Raw genomic sequence first — 16,471 nt, 5'->3', positions numbered from 1 at the left:
GGTCGCCAGTGGCAACCCAGCCAGTCTCCCGTAATCTAGCTCAGCGGTTCCAGAGTGTTCAGTGGTTCAGCAATATCAACGTCACCTGGGGATGTGTCAGAAATGCAACTTCTCCGGCCCCGCCCTTAACCGCTGACTCAGGAAGCCTGCGGGCGAGGCCAGCAGTCTGTTTCAATGAGCCCTCCAGGTGATTCTGATGCAGGCTCAAGTGGGAGACCCCCTAGTCATGATACAGGTTGTCCCCTGCCTCCATGTATGATCAGTATGGATGGGTCACGCTTGGTAGATTTCCTCTTGTAGACTTTTTTAAAGCAAAAATCATCCCTATTCGTGTCCTAAGTATGTGCACAGAGATGTGGAGAATTGCTCACTGGTTCCGGAGAGACTACGCCATTTTGACAGGTTCACTTAGGAACTTTCAGTCCCACTGTCCTATTCTGGTCTAAAGAATGGCAGTCCTATTAGCCTCTGCTGAAGAGGGCAAGGGGTGATGGGGAAGAACAGTTGCCCCCGGCAAGCCCCACAGGAAGAGCCTAGAGCCTCCCACCCTGCGTTACAAGAGCCCCCGGGCTGATGGCTGTGAGATGCTGCAGCGTGTTTCCTTGCTGAGTCCAGGCTGGTGTGGTGTGATTAGCAAGCAAGCAGTTACAGAGAGAGCACACCTTTTCCAGGCTCTGAATGCCTCCCGCAAGCGAGACTTACAGGAAAGTCACATGCTTTGTTCTTAAGGAACGTTAAGTAACAACATTGAAACGCATTGAACCGCGCAACTCATGGGAAATTGTCACACACAACTTTGTTTGCCTTCTGCAGCCATGGGTGAAATTTATGGCTGGGCCTGTTTCTGTTCTGACCCCTCAGAGAAATGGAAAGCAAAACACGGAATACACCCGCTCAGGTGTAATTTACAAAACAAACAAACAAAAAGTCTGACTTTGTTCAACAGTAACAGGTCTTCCTCAGCAGCCCTGGGCTGGATGTACACAGTGGGAGCCGGTGGGAAGCTCCTTGAGTTGCTCTCCCACCTGGGGCTCCAGCTCCTGTCCCAAAATTCCTTCGAAAGTGTCTGTCCTCTCCAGGGTTGGCAGTGGGTAGGGGCTGGGAGGGAGGGAGGGAGGTGAGGAAGGACCTTACTTGATTAATACTGTCATGAGACAGGCAGGGACGGAATTAACCGCCGACACTTTCTCTTTCCTGGTTTTGGAGACTCACCTTCTCATCGCCGGGATCTTCCTTTGACCTGGAGGATGCATCTCTGCTCCAACGGTTGCTTAGGACCGGTCTTCAGCTCCTCGGCAGGCACGGGTAAACCTCCAGCTTCTTTCTGCCGTTTTTCCCTCCCCGCTCCAGGCAGCCCTTGTGTACGGGCTCCAAGAAAACCTCACGCCATCCCTCTTGAATGGGAGGCCCATCTCTGCTCCTGGGGAAACAGGCACCATGCTTTGTGCCCACCGTTCAGGAGGGAGACCAAACTCACACTGCAACCTCTCCTTGCTGTGCTCTTAGGGAAGCTGCCTCCTATAACCTGGAGCCCTTCATAGTTCTCAGGTGTGCTGCATCCCAGTTCCCCTTTCCCCCGCTCTCCAGAGAATGTTTAACAAGCTGTTTGAGGGCTTCTTTAAATCCCTTTTCTCTCAGCTTAAGGAGAAGCAGCCTCCCCTACTCTCTCCTCTTCTAATTGCCAACTCTGGATGTGGGTACCGTTAAAAGTTAGGTATGAATACAATGGAATACTACTCAGTAATAAAAAAGAATGAAATAATGCCATTTGCAGCAACATGGATGGACCTAGAGATTATACTAAGTGCAGTAAGTCAAAGACAAATATCATATGATATAGTTTATATTTGGAATCTAAAAAAAATGATACAAATGAACTTATCTACAAAACAGAAATAGACCCACAGACATAGAAAACAAACTTACAGTTACCAAAGGGGAAGGAGGGGGGAGGGATAAATTAGGAGTTTGGGGTTAACATATACACACTAAAATGTATAAAATATATAATCAGAAAGGACCTACCATATAGCACAGGGAACTATACTCAATATTTTGTCATAACCTGTAAGGGATGGGACTTGAAAAGTTCTGACATTAGATAACTTGTACTTGCCTCCACCTGCCCAGTCCTCACTTTCCTCTGTCTGCCTGGAGCGGGCTTTGTGCTCTTACCTCTCACTTGCAAGTAAAGAAGATCACCCAAATCCTTTTTGGTAACATTTACAAAGCCCAGAGCGTTACTGTTGAGAGCCCTCCTCATTTCCCTTATAATAAGCCTTTGCCTTTCCAAGTCCTGGGACTGATTGCCAAGGACCAAGTGCACCAGGCAAGCAGGTGGTTTAGGTGCCATTAAGATTAGGAGCATGAAGGTGCATCGAGAAGATATGTGTTAATTACACGTTAATTACCTTAAATGTTCTATTGCTGAAAGGACTCACAGTTCAATTTATACTCAGACCACCTTGTTAAAGGTCAAGGGCGCAATACAGCCACTACAGGAGAGAGAGACATGCATCGGAAGGGGTCTGGCGCTCCCAGGCACAGGCTTCTTTGTCCTCCCAGCGCTGAGTGGTACAGGTCTCATGTCACCACCATCAGCATACAGAAAAAGTGCCTGAGAACCACAAACCCCAAGTCTACTTGTGGTGGGGGATTTTTATAGTGAGAGCTGGTCCTCTAAGCACATTCCAGATACGTTGCCAGCCTTAAATGTCAAAAGCCCCCAGATTCCACCAATACCAGGTGCATATCATAAACCCAAGTATTATTACTAAGCACTGCTGGCAGGCTAGGCTGGCCCATCCCTCCCTGAAACAACTCGTGAACCTATGGGAAAAGAACATCACTTATCTTGAGTTAATGCATTCTACAGTGTCAGCTAAGGGTCACTGGCATGCTCCAGCAGCTCTGGAGATAAGCATGAGGTCATTCCAGACTCGCTGAGATTAACCCAGACAAAGCAACATGGCAGCCAGCAGAATCTTCTTCAGGTCAATCCGTATGGCTTGCAACCAGTCAGAGAAACCGGTACAAGTAGAAGCAGCTGCATGACCCCGAGAGGCTCCGAAAAGCCCTCCTCAGCTGCCCTTGAGTGAGATGCAGGTCATGTGACTGAGGGATGTCTGAACACTGTCAGCTTATTTGTATCCGTGAGCGACCGTCCTTGTGGCTTCATAGCCCAGGATAAACTCCCCGTTAGTCCCCATTAAGCATGCCAACTCTGCTCCCATGGTGTGCAGGATTTTTGGAACGTGGGTATTCAAGTGATATTTGGGTAGCAAGAGAAGACATGCGTTGTCCTTTATGCTAAGATACAGGGGATATCTCGATCCATCCAGAGGACTTTTCAGGACTAATGGACAGTTATTCTATGTTCATCTGTCCTGATAACTATTCTTCTTCCCACAGTTTGTGCAATTGTAAATATGGGAAGAGATAAACCAGACGTGGACTGTGTCATGAGGGAAGACGTGCAAACTTAGTCAAGTTTTAACAGCTTATTCCTTTGGACTTATTGGGTGTGGTCACAGTGGAATCGCTAAACTTACTGGGGTTTTTAGAATTATTTTTATTTATTCATTTTGGGGCTGTGTTGGGTTTTCATTGCTGGGTGCAGGCTTTCTCTAGTTGCAGCAAGCAGGGGCTACTCTTTGTTGCTGTGCGCGAGCTTCTCATTGCGGGGGCTTCTCTTGTTGCAGAGCACACGATCTAGGCACACGGGCTCAGTAGTTGTGGCGCATGGGCTTAGTTGCTCCACGGCATGTGGGATCCTCCCGGACCGGGGCTCAAACCCATGTCTCCTGCGTTGGCAGGCAGATTCCCAACCACTGCGCCACCAGGGAAGCCCCTAGAATTACTATTAATTAATCTCTAGAAGCTGGTCAGCTGTCTGTCCTAATTGGTGCAGGGAAGCCACAGCTACTGAGGATCCAGGGAACGGGCACACCTGGGTTTTCAGTAAATGGCTTTACTGCATCTTACCATTTCCTAAGGCTGGACCATGCCCGTGACAACAGGTCCTGAGGGTGACAAGGAACAGGATGGAAAGAGTCTGACTCTAAAAGAGGCTTAAAACAAACTGCCCCTGGATTTCAAATGCTTCCCCCTCGGACTGTACTGTGAGAGAGGAATAAACTTCTATCTTTTCAGCCGGTGAATGAATTATTGGCTCACTTCGTTGACATCTACCTGTACCCTACCCGATACAGAAACAGACACCTGGAATTGGGGTGATTCCATAAAATGTGTGAACAGTGAGAGCCAAGGAAAGCAGATGCTTCAGGCTGGAGATTATTTCTATGATGTTCCAGAGCGTTTACATAACTCAGTAGGTATTTGGGAAAACTCAGAGGGCAGACCACATGCCTATGCGCTCAGGGAAGCAGTTGGGAGGAGCCAAAATTGTAGGGTGTGTTGGCTTTTAGTGACAGTGGCTACTTTTAACAGAGACTGTCCACATCCCACTCATATCCCCACACCTTTGCCACTTCAGCATACAAGCCCAATTTTCAGCTGTCATAGTACCATCTCCCTCTTGATGCTGGTCTGTGCTAAAGATGGGCTCTACTGAGAGAACGCAGAGCTGGCCCAGGACAACGACTGGAGGTTTGTTTGCTATTGAATCAAGTTGATGAGAAGGAAAGTTTGGGAGGTCAGAGAACAGGCTTCGGCGCAGAATCCTGCCTGGCTTTGAATCCTCCCCTCACCCCTGATCACATCACCCAGAGCCAGTTATTCAAACACCCTGAGTGCGAGTTTCCCCATTTGTAAAACGGAGCAGATACTAATAGTAGGTGCCTCAAAGGAGTGTTGTAAAAACTGAAAGAAAGGGCTTCCCTGGTGGCGCAGTGGTTGAGAGTCCGCCTGCCGATGCAGGGGACACGGGTTCGTGCCCCGGTCCGGGAAGATCCCACATGCCGTGGAGCGGCTGGGCCCGTGAGCCATGGCCACTGAGCCTGCGCGTCGGGAGCCTGTGCTCCGCAACGGGAGAGGCCACAACAGTGAGAGGCCCACGTACCGCAAAAAAAAAAAAAAAAAAAACTGAAGGAAATAATCCATGTCAAGTGCTCAGCACAGTGCCTGGTGCAGAGCTAGCCCTTAAGAACTATGGGCCATGCAGTTCCCTGAAAGATTAAACAGAGTTACCACATGACCCAGAAATTCCACTCCTAGGTTTAAAGAGAATTGACAACATATGTCAACACAAAAGCTTGCCCATTCAAAGGTCAACTGATGAATGGATAAACAAAATATGGTATATCCATAAAATTGGATACCTTTCGGCAAAAATAAAGGAATGAAACACTAATACATCCTACAAATGGAGGAATCTCAAAAATCTTATGCTAAGTACAAAAGAAGACGTATTGTATAATATTATTTATTTGAAATGTCCAGAACCGGCAAATCCATAGAGGCAGAAAGCAGAGCCGTCATGGCCTAGTACTGGGGCGAGGAGGAGTGGGGGAGGGCGAGGCATTGGCAGTGATGGCTAAGAGGGTACAATATTTATTTTGAGGGTGATGAAAGTATTCTAAAATTGGTTGTCGTGATGGTTGCCCAACTCTTCAAATATAGTAAGAACCTTTGAATTGTACACTTTAAATGGGAGAACTTTATGGTATATAAATTACATCGTAATAAAACTTTAAAAACAACAAAAAACTATGGGCCGTGAATGGAGGAAGCGTGCAGGTGTATGCTGCCATCTGGTGGCAACCATCAGTTTTCCACTGAAGTGTAAACGTAAATGAAGAGCCACATTTGACCCCCACGTCTAATTGTGCAAGTGGTGTTTTCATTGTGGGTTTTTGGGAGTAGCTATATGTAGGTCTCAACAGATTCCTGGCTTGTGTGAAGAGTGGGAAACCTCCTCCTGACGCCCTAGGAAGGTTCTTGGCTGGGGAAGCTGCTTTTACTTTAGAACCACTGCCACCTAGTGGCCACATTCCATACCTGCAGGCAAACGTGAGCATCTTGAAGTCAACGGAAAACATTGAAAACAGTGAGATGAACCCCACCTTCCCCGTGATCAATGAGGTGCTTCTGTACCCTTCGTGTTCATCTTGGGAAGTTCCTTCCTAAATGTCTCCTCGCAAGCTTCTAGCACCCTCTGACTCTCCACTGATGCAAGTCAGTCTGTCTGGCATTTACTAAACATTTAATCACTTGGATATTTTCTCTTGCCCAAAAGAATACAAGTATATGGGTTCCCCAGTGAGAAGGAAAGTTAAAAGCATCTAAGACAGTACAGGTGACCACTGGGTGGCCCTATTTACTAGGCAGATGTGGAAACATTACGTGACCTTGGAAGAGGTTTGTCCCCACAAGCCCAATGTTAAGGAAGAGCTCCCCCAATTCCAGCTGAAACCATCCTAACAAACCCCATTTTAATTTGTTCTCATATACACAGAGCTTGACACATAGTCGGCACTCAGTAAGTGTTTGCTGACTGAATGCAGGGCTTTAGAGGAAGTGAAGTCTGGAGGTGTGCAGAAGAGGAGTAAATAAGTACTAGGGATGTAACGTACAAATGATGCATGGAATTAACAAGCTAGGGACGTCACATACAAATGATACGCGGAATTAACAAGCTAGGGATGTAACGAACAAATGATACATGAAATCAACAAGCTAAGAGTAGCTCCTGAGTTCTCATCACAAGGAAAAAATAGATTTTCTCTTTTATCTTGTATCTATAGGAGATGATGGATGTTCAGTATACTTACTCTGATAATCATTTCACGATGTATGTAAGTCAAATCATTACGCTGTACACCTTAAACTTATACAGTGCTATATGTCAGTTATATCTCAATAACACTAGAAGAAAATAAATAAAATTAAAAAATAAAGGGAGGAAACTCTGAGCACACCTATACCAACCATTCAGCAAGCACTTTACACCTAACATTTAATTCTCATAGCAACTCCGTAAGTCAGGAATCTGATCTAGAGAATGCAAATAATCAAATGTCACTGAAAGAGTGGTGCGCCCAAACCTGAATCCCCTGCCTGATCCCAATGGCTGAACGCTTGTCAGACCCTCACACTAAAAATGGAATTGCTCAGATACTGGGAAATTGTCTGCAACACAAACTGTACTGTATCACACATTTGGTCATCCCAGCATCTCTTCTTCCCCTTCCTCTGTCGCATACCTTGGCAACATGCGTGGGCACATGACTTAGGTTGGGTTTTTTGTTTTTTCTATCTAGGACTAATCACGATCATCAGAAGAGATGGTCAGAATCCTGTCATCTCTGATGCCTACCTGCTGTGACAGGTTCATAAGAGCCATTCCAAGCTAAGAAGTCTCCTATTAATTAGGCTCTAGCTCCACACTTCTAGGTCCTGTGCATCTTCTAGTCACAGTAGTTTTGTTCTCCACCAATTATTAAATATTCAGGAATTCTGAGAACCGGTTGTTAAACTGTTGGTATCTTGAAAGTAGCCATCATAGGAATAGTTACACCACGGAAATTGACAAACACTTATCAGGACAAATGGGGGAAATGGTCATGGCTTCACCTGCCAGAAATAATTTTGTGGCGTGTTTGGCCTTTTGTCCATTCCGGCTCTTACTCCGTGTGCACCTGTTACAGGTTAGAGCACGCCTCTGGCGCCCCCTTGTGGCTTTTCGTCCCTCACTTAACCTAAAAGGTTTACCACCTGGACACGCCATCAGCCTGAGCGTGCAGGCTTCCTCTAGGGCAGAGAGCTAGAGTTCCACAGAAGTAACAATAAAGCCCCTTTGCAAAGCCCCTCCCTCAGTCACCAACACTGTGCTCTGTCTCCTGGGACCAATGAGATGGGTCAGTTCATCCCCTCAAGGACCTTTACTCATTTCACTTTGATGTTACCCCTAAGAGTTTTCTGAAGGGGGTCAGGTCGTGAAGCAAGCACATTCCTCCCCTAGTCTACCCCCTATTCTCAACCCTGGCTACACATGAGAAACACCTGAGGAGCTTCTAAAACCAACCCATGTTCTGACCCCCTTTTAGGTAAAATGACCAGAATATCTAGGGGTGAGGTCCAAGCACCAATATCTTTAAAAAAACCCACCCTGGATGATCCTGATGTGCAGTGCAGCCAGGGTTCGGAACCACTGGACAGCGGATGCTCAAACCTTGCTCTGTATAAGAGTCCTCTGGGGTGCTTTTAATTTCTATTAATGCCTGGGCTCCAGCCCAGACGAATTGAATCCAAAACGTAAAGCTCTCCAGGTAATGCAGATGGAGTCAGAATTGAGAAGTGCTGCTCTAGACCCAAATCAGAATGACCTCTCGCTTTGCATCTCATCTTAAATTACGCAACCAAATGTTATTCAAACATTTGCCATTGAGTCCTGACACTGTTATCAGCCTACACGATAAGACCTTCTTCCAATACTCTAAAGAATCCTTTGATCTCACCCTGAAATTAAAGTCTGAACATACATACTTTCTTCCTTATCTGCTCAGCCCTGGTCAGAGGGTCCTCACTCAAGAGTCTGAGTGAAATCCTGGTCCTGCTTCACCAAGACCCACAAAGTAGTGAGTTGCTGTGCTGGGCAAACACTGCCCCCAAGAAATATTCAAAACCAGCCCCAAACCACATGTGATCGTACCTGCAGCTTATAAATCCTGCATCAATTCCCCAAGTTTTCAAACATAAATGGTATGCTCAGACCCTATTCATTACTTACACTCCAGACCAGTGAGTCTCAAAGCAAGGTCCTTTGGACCAGAAGCAGCATCTCCAGGAAACTAGTTAGAAAATTCTTGGGCTGGGGGGCTGCACCCCAGCCCTTCTGAATCAGAAACTCGGTATGGGTCCAATTCTGTGTTTAACAAGCACTCCAAGTGATGCAGGGGTCCTCTCAAATGTTTGACAACAGCTCGCCTCGGAGGCAAATCACTGTTACTAGCCGAAGACCACAGCAGAGGCCGAGGCCGAGGCTGTCTAAATGAGAGGGCAGAGAAAAACCAAAGAAGGGGAAGAAAGATTTGTGATTGTACGTCTCTAGGGGACCAACAGATCCACTCCACTTGTTGCAAGCCCACCACCTGTGGACTTGGAGCAAGTCATCTGGGTAAGTCTACCATCAAGATGAACTGACAGTGAGATTACTGTTATCTTGGTGGAATTTTAAAAAGAAGTCTTTATTAGGCAAATGTTCTCTGAGAGAAGGCATCTGAACGCTTGGGTAACGCTTAGAAATTGCTGGTGTGGTACCTCTAGGTATTTCCTGAGGCCCCATTCTTTGCCTTAATGTCATCTTGTACATTTCAAACCTTTTGAATTCTTCCTTTTAATTCCCCATTTGTTTTCTGTCCCCCTAGCAGCCCAGTTCTGAATTTTGTGTGGGTTGGGTGCAGGGAGGGATACAGTCACCACCCTCTTGTGACCCAAGGAGCCCATGATTAAAAGGAGCAACATTCCAAAGAAACCTCATTATTAGTCTCTTTGCCACCAATAAAACCAGGGGAGTTGATGTGGAATCTAAAAAAAAAAAGAAAGAATGCTACAAATGAATTCATATACAAAACAGAAACAGACCCACAGACATAGAAAACATGGCTATGGTTACCAAAGGGGAAAGGGGGGAGGGATAAATTAGGAGTTTGGGATTAATATATACACACGACTATATAAAAAATAAACAACAAGGACCTACTGTATGGCACAGGGAATGCTACTCAATATTTTGTAATAACCTATGAGGGAAAAGAATCTGAAAAAAATAGAAATTATGTATAACTGAATCACTCTGCTGTATACCTGAAACTAACACAACACTGTAAATCAACTATACTTCAATTTAAAAAAAAAAAGGAGGGCTTCCCTGGTGGCGCAGTGGTTGAGAGTCCGCCTGCCGATGCAGGGGATGCGGGTTCGTGCCCTGGTCCGGGAAGATCCCACATGCCGCAGAGTGGCTGGGCCCGTGAGCCATGGCCGCTGAGCCTGCGCGTCCGGAGCCTGTGCTCCGCAACGGGAGAGGCCACGGCAGTGAGAGGCCCGCATACCGCAAAAAAAAAAAAAAAGGAAAAAACCACAGGGGAGTTGAACTAGGGGGTAGTGGCCACAGGCCCCCTCCAGCGCCCCACTGATACTTGACATCGCAGAGCAAAAGGCCTGCATACCTGTCCTCTGCTCAGAGGTTAAGGCCTCACATTGGTGGGTTTTCGGGGAGAGCCTCCTCAGTAAGAACCACCCCTGAATTCTTTCTACTCTGACCGTATCAGACTCTGCGTACCGCTCTCTTGCGTTTCCAAAGCCTGAGCGCCCACCAAATCTCGGTCCTTTGTATCCTGACTCACCTAGCGCTGCCTGATGTCCCCCAGGTGTTAGCAGTGACTGATGGAAAGAGGACCAGGACGCTGAATCCACAGCCAATCACAGCTCTACTGCTCCTGGTTCCTGGGGGGCACCCCTGGGACAGCAAGATTTCTTCCTGATTAGCTGGTGAGCTGGTGGCCGAATGTTGGACTGAATGACTCCTCTCACTCCTTTCAGCCTGAGGCTGTGTGGCCTCCTTGACTCCTTTCCCCGGACTCCGCTTCTGGCTCCTCGATTCCCTCATCCCTTTGTTTTTTGCTACAGCTTTCATTGTGGTGTGATTTACATACCAGAAAATGTACTCATTTCCAAGTGTACAATTCAGTGATTTTCAGTAAATGTAAAGTTGTGCAACTGTCATCATAATTCAATTTTAGCACATTTTCATCACCCCATTTGCAGTCGCTTCTGGTTCCTTTTTGGCAACAGGGATGCCTCGGTCATCTTCTCCCACCATCTCCTGGGAGAACTGATCCCAAAGGAAAGAGCCCAGAGGGAGTTCGTTCAAATAAAGACACTTCTTTGCTGCTGCCACCAAAACCCAGCTCTCCCCCAAGATCTGAGCCCCTGTCACGACCTCAGCCTCGGTCCATGAGAGCCCCTCGTCCTGGAGAGCATAGTGGGAGGAGGTCACCCAGGCCCACACACATCATCAGATCTACTGGACCTTGTATGTGAAGTTGCCGATGTGCATTTTTACAGGAAGAGTGGGTAAGAGTAACAGTTGAATCAGAGTGCCCAGGTTCAACTTCAAGCGCTACTGTTTACCAGCCCCATGGCAACCGTTCCCTGACATGTCAAATGGAAATCAACATAGTACACCCCAGGGAATTCCCCGGCAGTCCAGCGGTTAGGACTCAGCGCTCTCACTGCCAAAGTCCCGGGTTCCATCCCTGGTTGCTGGACTAAGGTCCCGCAAGCCACGTGGTGCAGACAAAAATATCCCAACCCCCCCAAAAAACCAGAAGAGTACATCCCATGGAGTCGTAAGAAATAGATTACATTTGTGGAAATCACGGCAAGTGCCTGTCACATTCTCAGTGCTTCATAAGTGTTACCCGTTATTGTTAGAGTTTGATCCAGTTTTCAAAGGGGCCTGTCACCCAACCTAACCCCTTCCCATCAAAATTCAGAACTCTCACCAGAGAGAGACTGCAAGATGATGCCACACGGAAGAACAGGAGAATACAGTTGGGAAGCCTGGGAGGTTTGGGGCGAGGGAAGATTGGAAGAAGTCCTGTAAGTGGGGAGAGACAGAGAAAGAGGCAGCTGGAAAGGAAACCCTAGGAAGAGAGATGGGCCAGCGGGTGGTAAGGAAGGGCAGGAGACTGAAGGTCTGGGTGCAAGTTAGCTCCGGGATGGAGCGGCTGGAGACTGCGGGGTTGGGGGGAGGAAGCTTTCTGATTCACCTGTGGTCTCAGATGCTCTGTGAAGTCCGAAATTCTCTATTCCTCAGAGGAGAGCCAAATACAGGTGCTGGGAATGGAATGAATAATAAAAATTAGAGCCTAAGAGCCACGTGCAAAGCTTGACCTTTACTGTTTGTCCTACCGTTTGCCCCACCATCTCTTTGAGCTTGGAGTCTACCTACCTCAAGAGGCATGTGTATCATTTCTGTGGGTCCTGTCAGAGTTTCCAGGTCTAGCCACGGCAGCTGGAGACAACATGGCCAAAGGAGGCACTGGGAACAGCCTGTCAAGTCTGCCCCGCCAGCTAGTACTGCTTTCTTGGTTCCAAATATGCAAGGAGCAGATGTGGCCCCATGGAATTAGAGGCGAGAGCGCTGGCATGCTACCCTCGGGCTGCTCGGTCCTCCAACCTCCCCCGACAGTCAAACAAGTGGCCCTCGTTTATAAAAGCACAACACACACTGGATTTTAATGAGAAAATAATTGTATACTTGCATTGAATGCCTCACAATCACTATAAAACCGAAGCAGGATAGTAACATTGAAGTGGTTAACATACACAGGAGAGCCAGATACAGAGAGTATCATTTTCAAACACAGTATTGCTGCTTTGTGCCCCCTCCTCCAAAAAAGAAAAAAAAAAAGTCATTTGGGTAAAGAGGAACACAAAATCAAAATTGGCAGCTCACTCACTGAATGCTTAAAATTCAGGAAATTGGTTCTGTTACTACAACTGGATATAGTCACCATCTCTAAACACTTAGGCTATTTTTTTCAATACATAGTTTAATTACATCCATTCTTTAGTTGGAAAAAATGTTTAATTATTTGTCTTCTGAGACGAGTCAACACTGTCTTAGTGTTCCTTGTTATGCCTTGTGTGTGTGTGTGTGTTGTATATATATGTGGGCACTGATCTATATACTGCTTATATGTCACTGTCTAGGGCGGGCAGCATGCATGGGTGTAAAGAGGCAAGGAAACTGCATGTGTCATGCACGTAGGACACAGCCCAGCCTCCTGCCACTGACAGACCCTGTTTCCATAATTTCTGGATGAGAAAGCCAAGGAATGTCAGTCATCAGTTCCAGAGGAAAGTGAACATCTATCAACACTGCGGAATGGAATACTTTCAGGAAAGCTTTTAACATCTACAGAATCTAAACGACTGTTCGAGCTGAGATTAACAAGCTTGTGTGCTATCTGGGGGCAGGGATGAGCATCGGAGGCCAGGTTTTGGACAAGCCTCTTCTTCTCGACGGATTAGGCACGGATGACGTTCCGCCAGGGGTCTGCTGCATCTTCACAAAGTTAAAGGGGTTCATTTGGGATCCCAGAGCCTAGCACAGCGCTATGTACAAAGCCATGCCCAATGTTTCTTAAACGAGTAAAAAACTCAAGAGCACAGAGAAAATCTGGCTCTGCTAAGGGAACTTTGATTTACATTTTAACAGGATGATACGTGAGTGGAACAAGGAAATGGACAGCAGTCATCAGAAAGCAGCAGAAGGGAACAAGCAAGGATGGAGATGTAGGGGCCACAGTTAAACGGTTTTGTGACTGTGAGAGAGTCACGGAAACGCTGCATTTGTTGCCTATCCAAAGTGCGAACCAAAGGATCCCGGCTCTGTAACTCTACATAATAAGTGTGTCTGGGTCAATCAACTGCAGTCAAAGACCAACTCATCTGCCTCTAAAGCGATTCCAGGAATTGTGTGGCCTCCTAAGCTTTCTTTTCAGCTGCCCGTTCTCTTCTCAAATGTAGTTTTAAGGTGGGTACACAGTTTTCTTCAAAACAGAACCAAAAACTTCAGGGAAGTCCTGAGCACTGTTTCCTCTTGCAAAAGATGGGGAGTTCATCTGTATCAAGTCTATGGTCACTACCAGATCCAGAGTTAGTCCAGAAATCATGAAGCATGTTTCACTTTTTGTGCAGCCCACAGAACCATTCTGTTCTCCAGGCATCCTAGCAGCTCCTGCATCCCTGGGCCACACGACGCTGCTGCTCCAACTGTTTTCCTTCCCGTGCCTGTCTTGGGAACGCTGGAAATCCTCAGACAAAGCCTCCTTCTTTCCCGGGTGCCCCCATTTCACCTGTCAGGACTCCTCAGCTCATTTTCCTGGGAATGTCTGTCTCCATGCCAGCCTCTCCCACCTGAAAATAAATCCCTAACAGCAGGGATCTTACTTGTTTCCTATCCCCAGCGTCTAGCACATTCTGTTGACTATTCGTTCAGAATGTTCAGGAGCATGAACCATATAAAGATGACGCCAATTATCCATCTGTAGAATTTGGCTTCAAATTGCAAGTTCCCTTGGCCGTTCCAAAGGATCCTTGTAAGTTATCAGAGTTCCATGTTTTACTGTGTGTCCACCACTCGAGTATGAATAAACTTTCCCCTAACGTTGACACTAGTCTAATAAAAGAAGATAACGTTTATGAATCTACGTACAAATTTGGTGGGACTGCTACTTGTCAGGACAACACATTAGTGCTTATGACATAAAGACATAAAAACAAAAATGCATTTTAGTGAGGTCTGACTTACTTATTGCTTTTTTAAAAACCACAGTTTTAAAACAAAGGGGACGGAAAAAAAGAAGGCTGGTCAGTTTTTTTCCCATGGCCAGAACTGAAAAATTTCTCATCCAGAAATTGAGGGCATTCAATGATTGAATACCCTTATCATATTGCTTTAAATGACAGAAAGAGTAAAGCTGGTGTCCTTTAGCGTATACTAAGCATGGATACAAAGCATGAGAATAAATATGGTACTTTCCTAAATGTCAAATTACAAAACTGCTCAAAACTTTGCCATTGTGACCCATGCAAATACCATGTTAGGTCAACTTAATATTACAAATACTGCATCAGCTCGGAGCCTCTATATCCTTTTCATAAAAAAGAAATTCTCACTCACTCCTGACGCTGGCAAACAGCTTTGGAGGAAATAAGTGAACACCCTTGTCCCATGATCATCCTGGAATTTTAATCCTCACACACACACACATACACCCTTACTCATGAGCACACATGCGCTTTGCACACACACACAAAGGCATGTGTACACACACACACACACACACACGCACGCACGCACACCACCTTTAGGATTTGTAGCTGAACCTAAGCCTGCACTTAAGTTTCTATTCTATATTTTTCTCTGTATCATCCTGAAAAATACTGGTTGCTCAGAAAAAATAATCTCTCTAACTTCCTTACCTGCCCACTCTTTCCCCCTCCCTTCTTCTCTGTCTACCTTTCGTGAGCTTTCTTTACTGTCTCTTTCTGATTGATCCAACGTATCATTCTTCCTACTCCCCTGAAGGTCCACTTTACATATAAAATATAGTTATAAACACCTCTTTATTTCTCATCGTCTACCTCTCTAAGGCAGAGTTCGCCCTTTTTTCAATTATTACCACTCTAAAAATACCCCTCCCCTCTTGAACCAAGCTGTTCAATGTGTATAGGTTTTATACATGGATATATTCCCCCATCCCATCATAAAAATAGTTGTTGCCCACTAAATATAGTTTTCATATAAAGAAACAGAATTGTGAAAACGTGTTCTCATAAACTGCAGCTCAGTCAATATCATAAGCAGACAAGATCCTAAAGCTAAAATAATCCATTTGGTTTGGCTTTCTCCCCCCCTTCCTAAACCTCCTAATGCAGAACAGGTTGTGTTTGCAACATGAAGAAATCTTGTCTTCAAAATTTGGACTGCGATCCTTAATTGCTCCCAATTCAAAACAATTAAACGGAATAGACATGGAACCATAGTTGCCTCTTCTGGGCAAATAGAGAGAGAAGCATTACTTTATAGCTGCTGGAGTAAATGGGGTTAGTCCAACACCTCTGATGCTATGATGGGTGGAAACCAGTGCAGGCACAGGGAAATATCCTCTGCTGGGTGGATGGCATCAGCTCTGTGGCTTCTCCAAATGGCCACATTACCAATGTTTTCCTCATCACCCAGAGAGGCTAGTCTTGGTTCTGCCTGTAGCAACCATGTCAATTTGCTTGTAACTTCTTTGTCCTTTTGGATCAACTGTGGTCAAAACCCAGGGGATTCTTTGAGTTACAAAAAAAAAAATCCTTTCTCTTCTGACTCCCGGGAGTTCGTGTTTGATGGGTGGACTGCTTTTTTCACTTGATTTTTCATCATTGTACATTGCAACTTCTTCTGGTCTGCATAAGGATTGCCGAGTTTGTTTGCACTTTAATAAATATTCTATTAAAATGCTTTGATGTGTTGATTTCTTGGTTTCTTGGGAACCCAAGCACCAAAGAAGCTTCCTGGGTGGAAGGATGTTGACTATTCATTGTCCTCTTCCTCTTGGTTGGCATAGATCCCCGCCTCCCAGCGCAAGGCCAATGCGCTCTTTCTTCGATTAACCCGTGTGGCCTCAAGGACCTGAAGAGAGAGGGAAAAAAATTACGCAGAGTTCATGATTGTTCATTATGAACACAAACCAACTTCTCTGTTTCCTTCCTCCTTTCCCTCTCTCAACAGCATCTAATGAGGGGGAAAGTGGTAAAGCGTCTGGTATAGCTGGGAGGTAGGAGAGACGTGAAAGTAAAGGTGGCGGGGTGGGAGGTTCTGGGTAGCATTCACCTCAGAGCCAAAGTTCACTTTTGACCCATCATTTTCAGTATAGAGAGACTGAATTTTCCTGAAATGTTCTGCAAGTTTCGTTGAACTAGACCTGACTCTGCATCAAGTTTTTAGATA

At 45.9% G+C, this 16,471-nt stretch overlaps 1 protein-coding gene across 23 annotated transcripts in view; it reads right to left on the bottom strand.

The window, feature by feature from the left end:
- Positions 1–12,198: 12,198 nt before the first annotated feature.
- The window catches only part of PALM2AKAP2 (PALM2 and AKAP2 fusion), a 627,479-nt gene continuing 623,206 nt past the window's right edge, over positions 12,199–16,471 (bottom strand). For all 23 annotated transcript variants that reach the window (XM_019946401.3, XM_073806364.1, XM_073806363.1 and 20 more), the window contains one exon: positions 12,199–16,153. In XM_019946401.3, the coding sequence (XP_019801960.1) occupies positions 16,055–16,153 (99 nt within the window). In that variant the 3' untranslated portion in view covers positions 12,199–16,054. The remainder of the gene's footprint in view (positions 16,154–16,471) is intronic.

Source organism: Tursiops truncatus, chromosome 6 (assembly GCF_011762595.2).
Source record: "Tursiops truncatus isolate mTurTru1 chromosome 6, mTurTru1.mat.Y, whole genome shotgun sequence".
NCBI lineage: Eukaryota > Metazoa > Chordata > Mammalia > Artiodactyla > Delphinidae > Tursiops > Tursiops truncatus.
The sequence above is the reverse complement of the archived record's forward strand: the minus strand, read 5'-3'. Positions and strand labels throughout refer to the sequence as shown.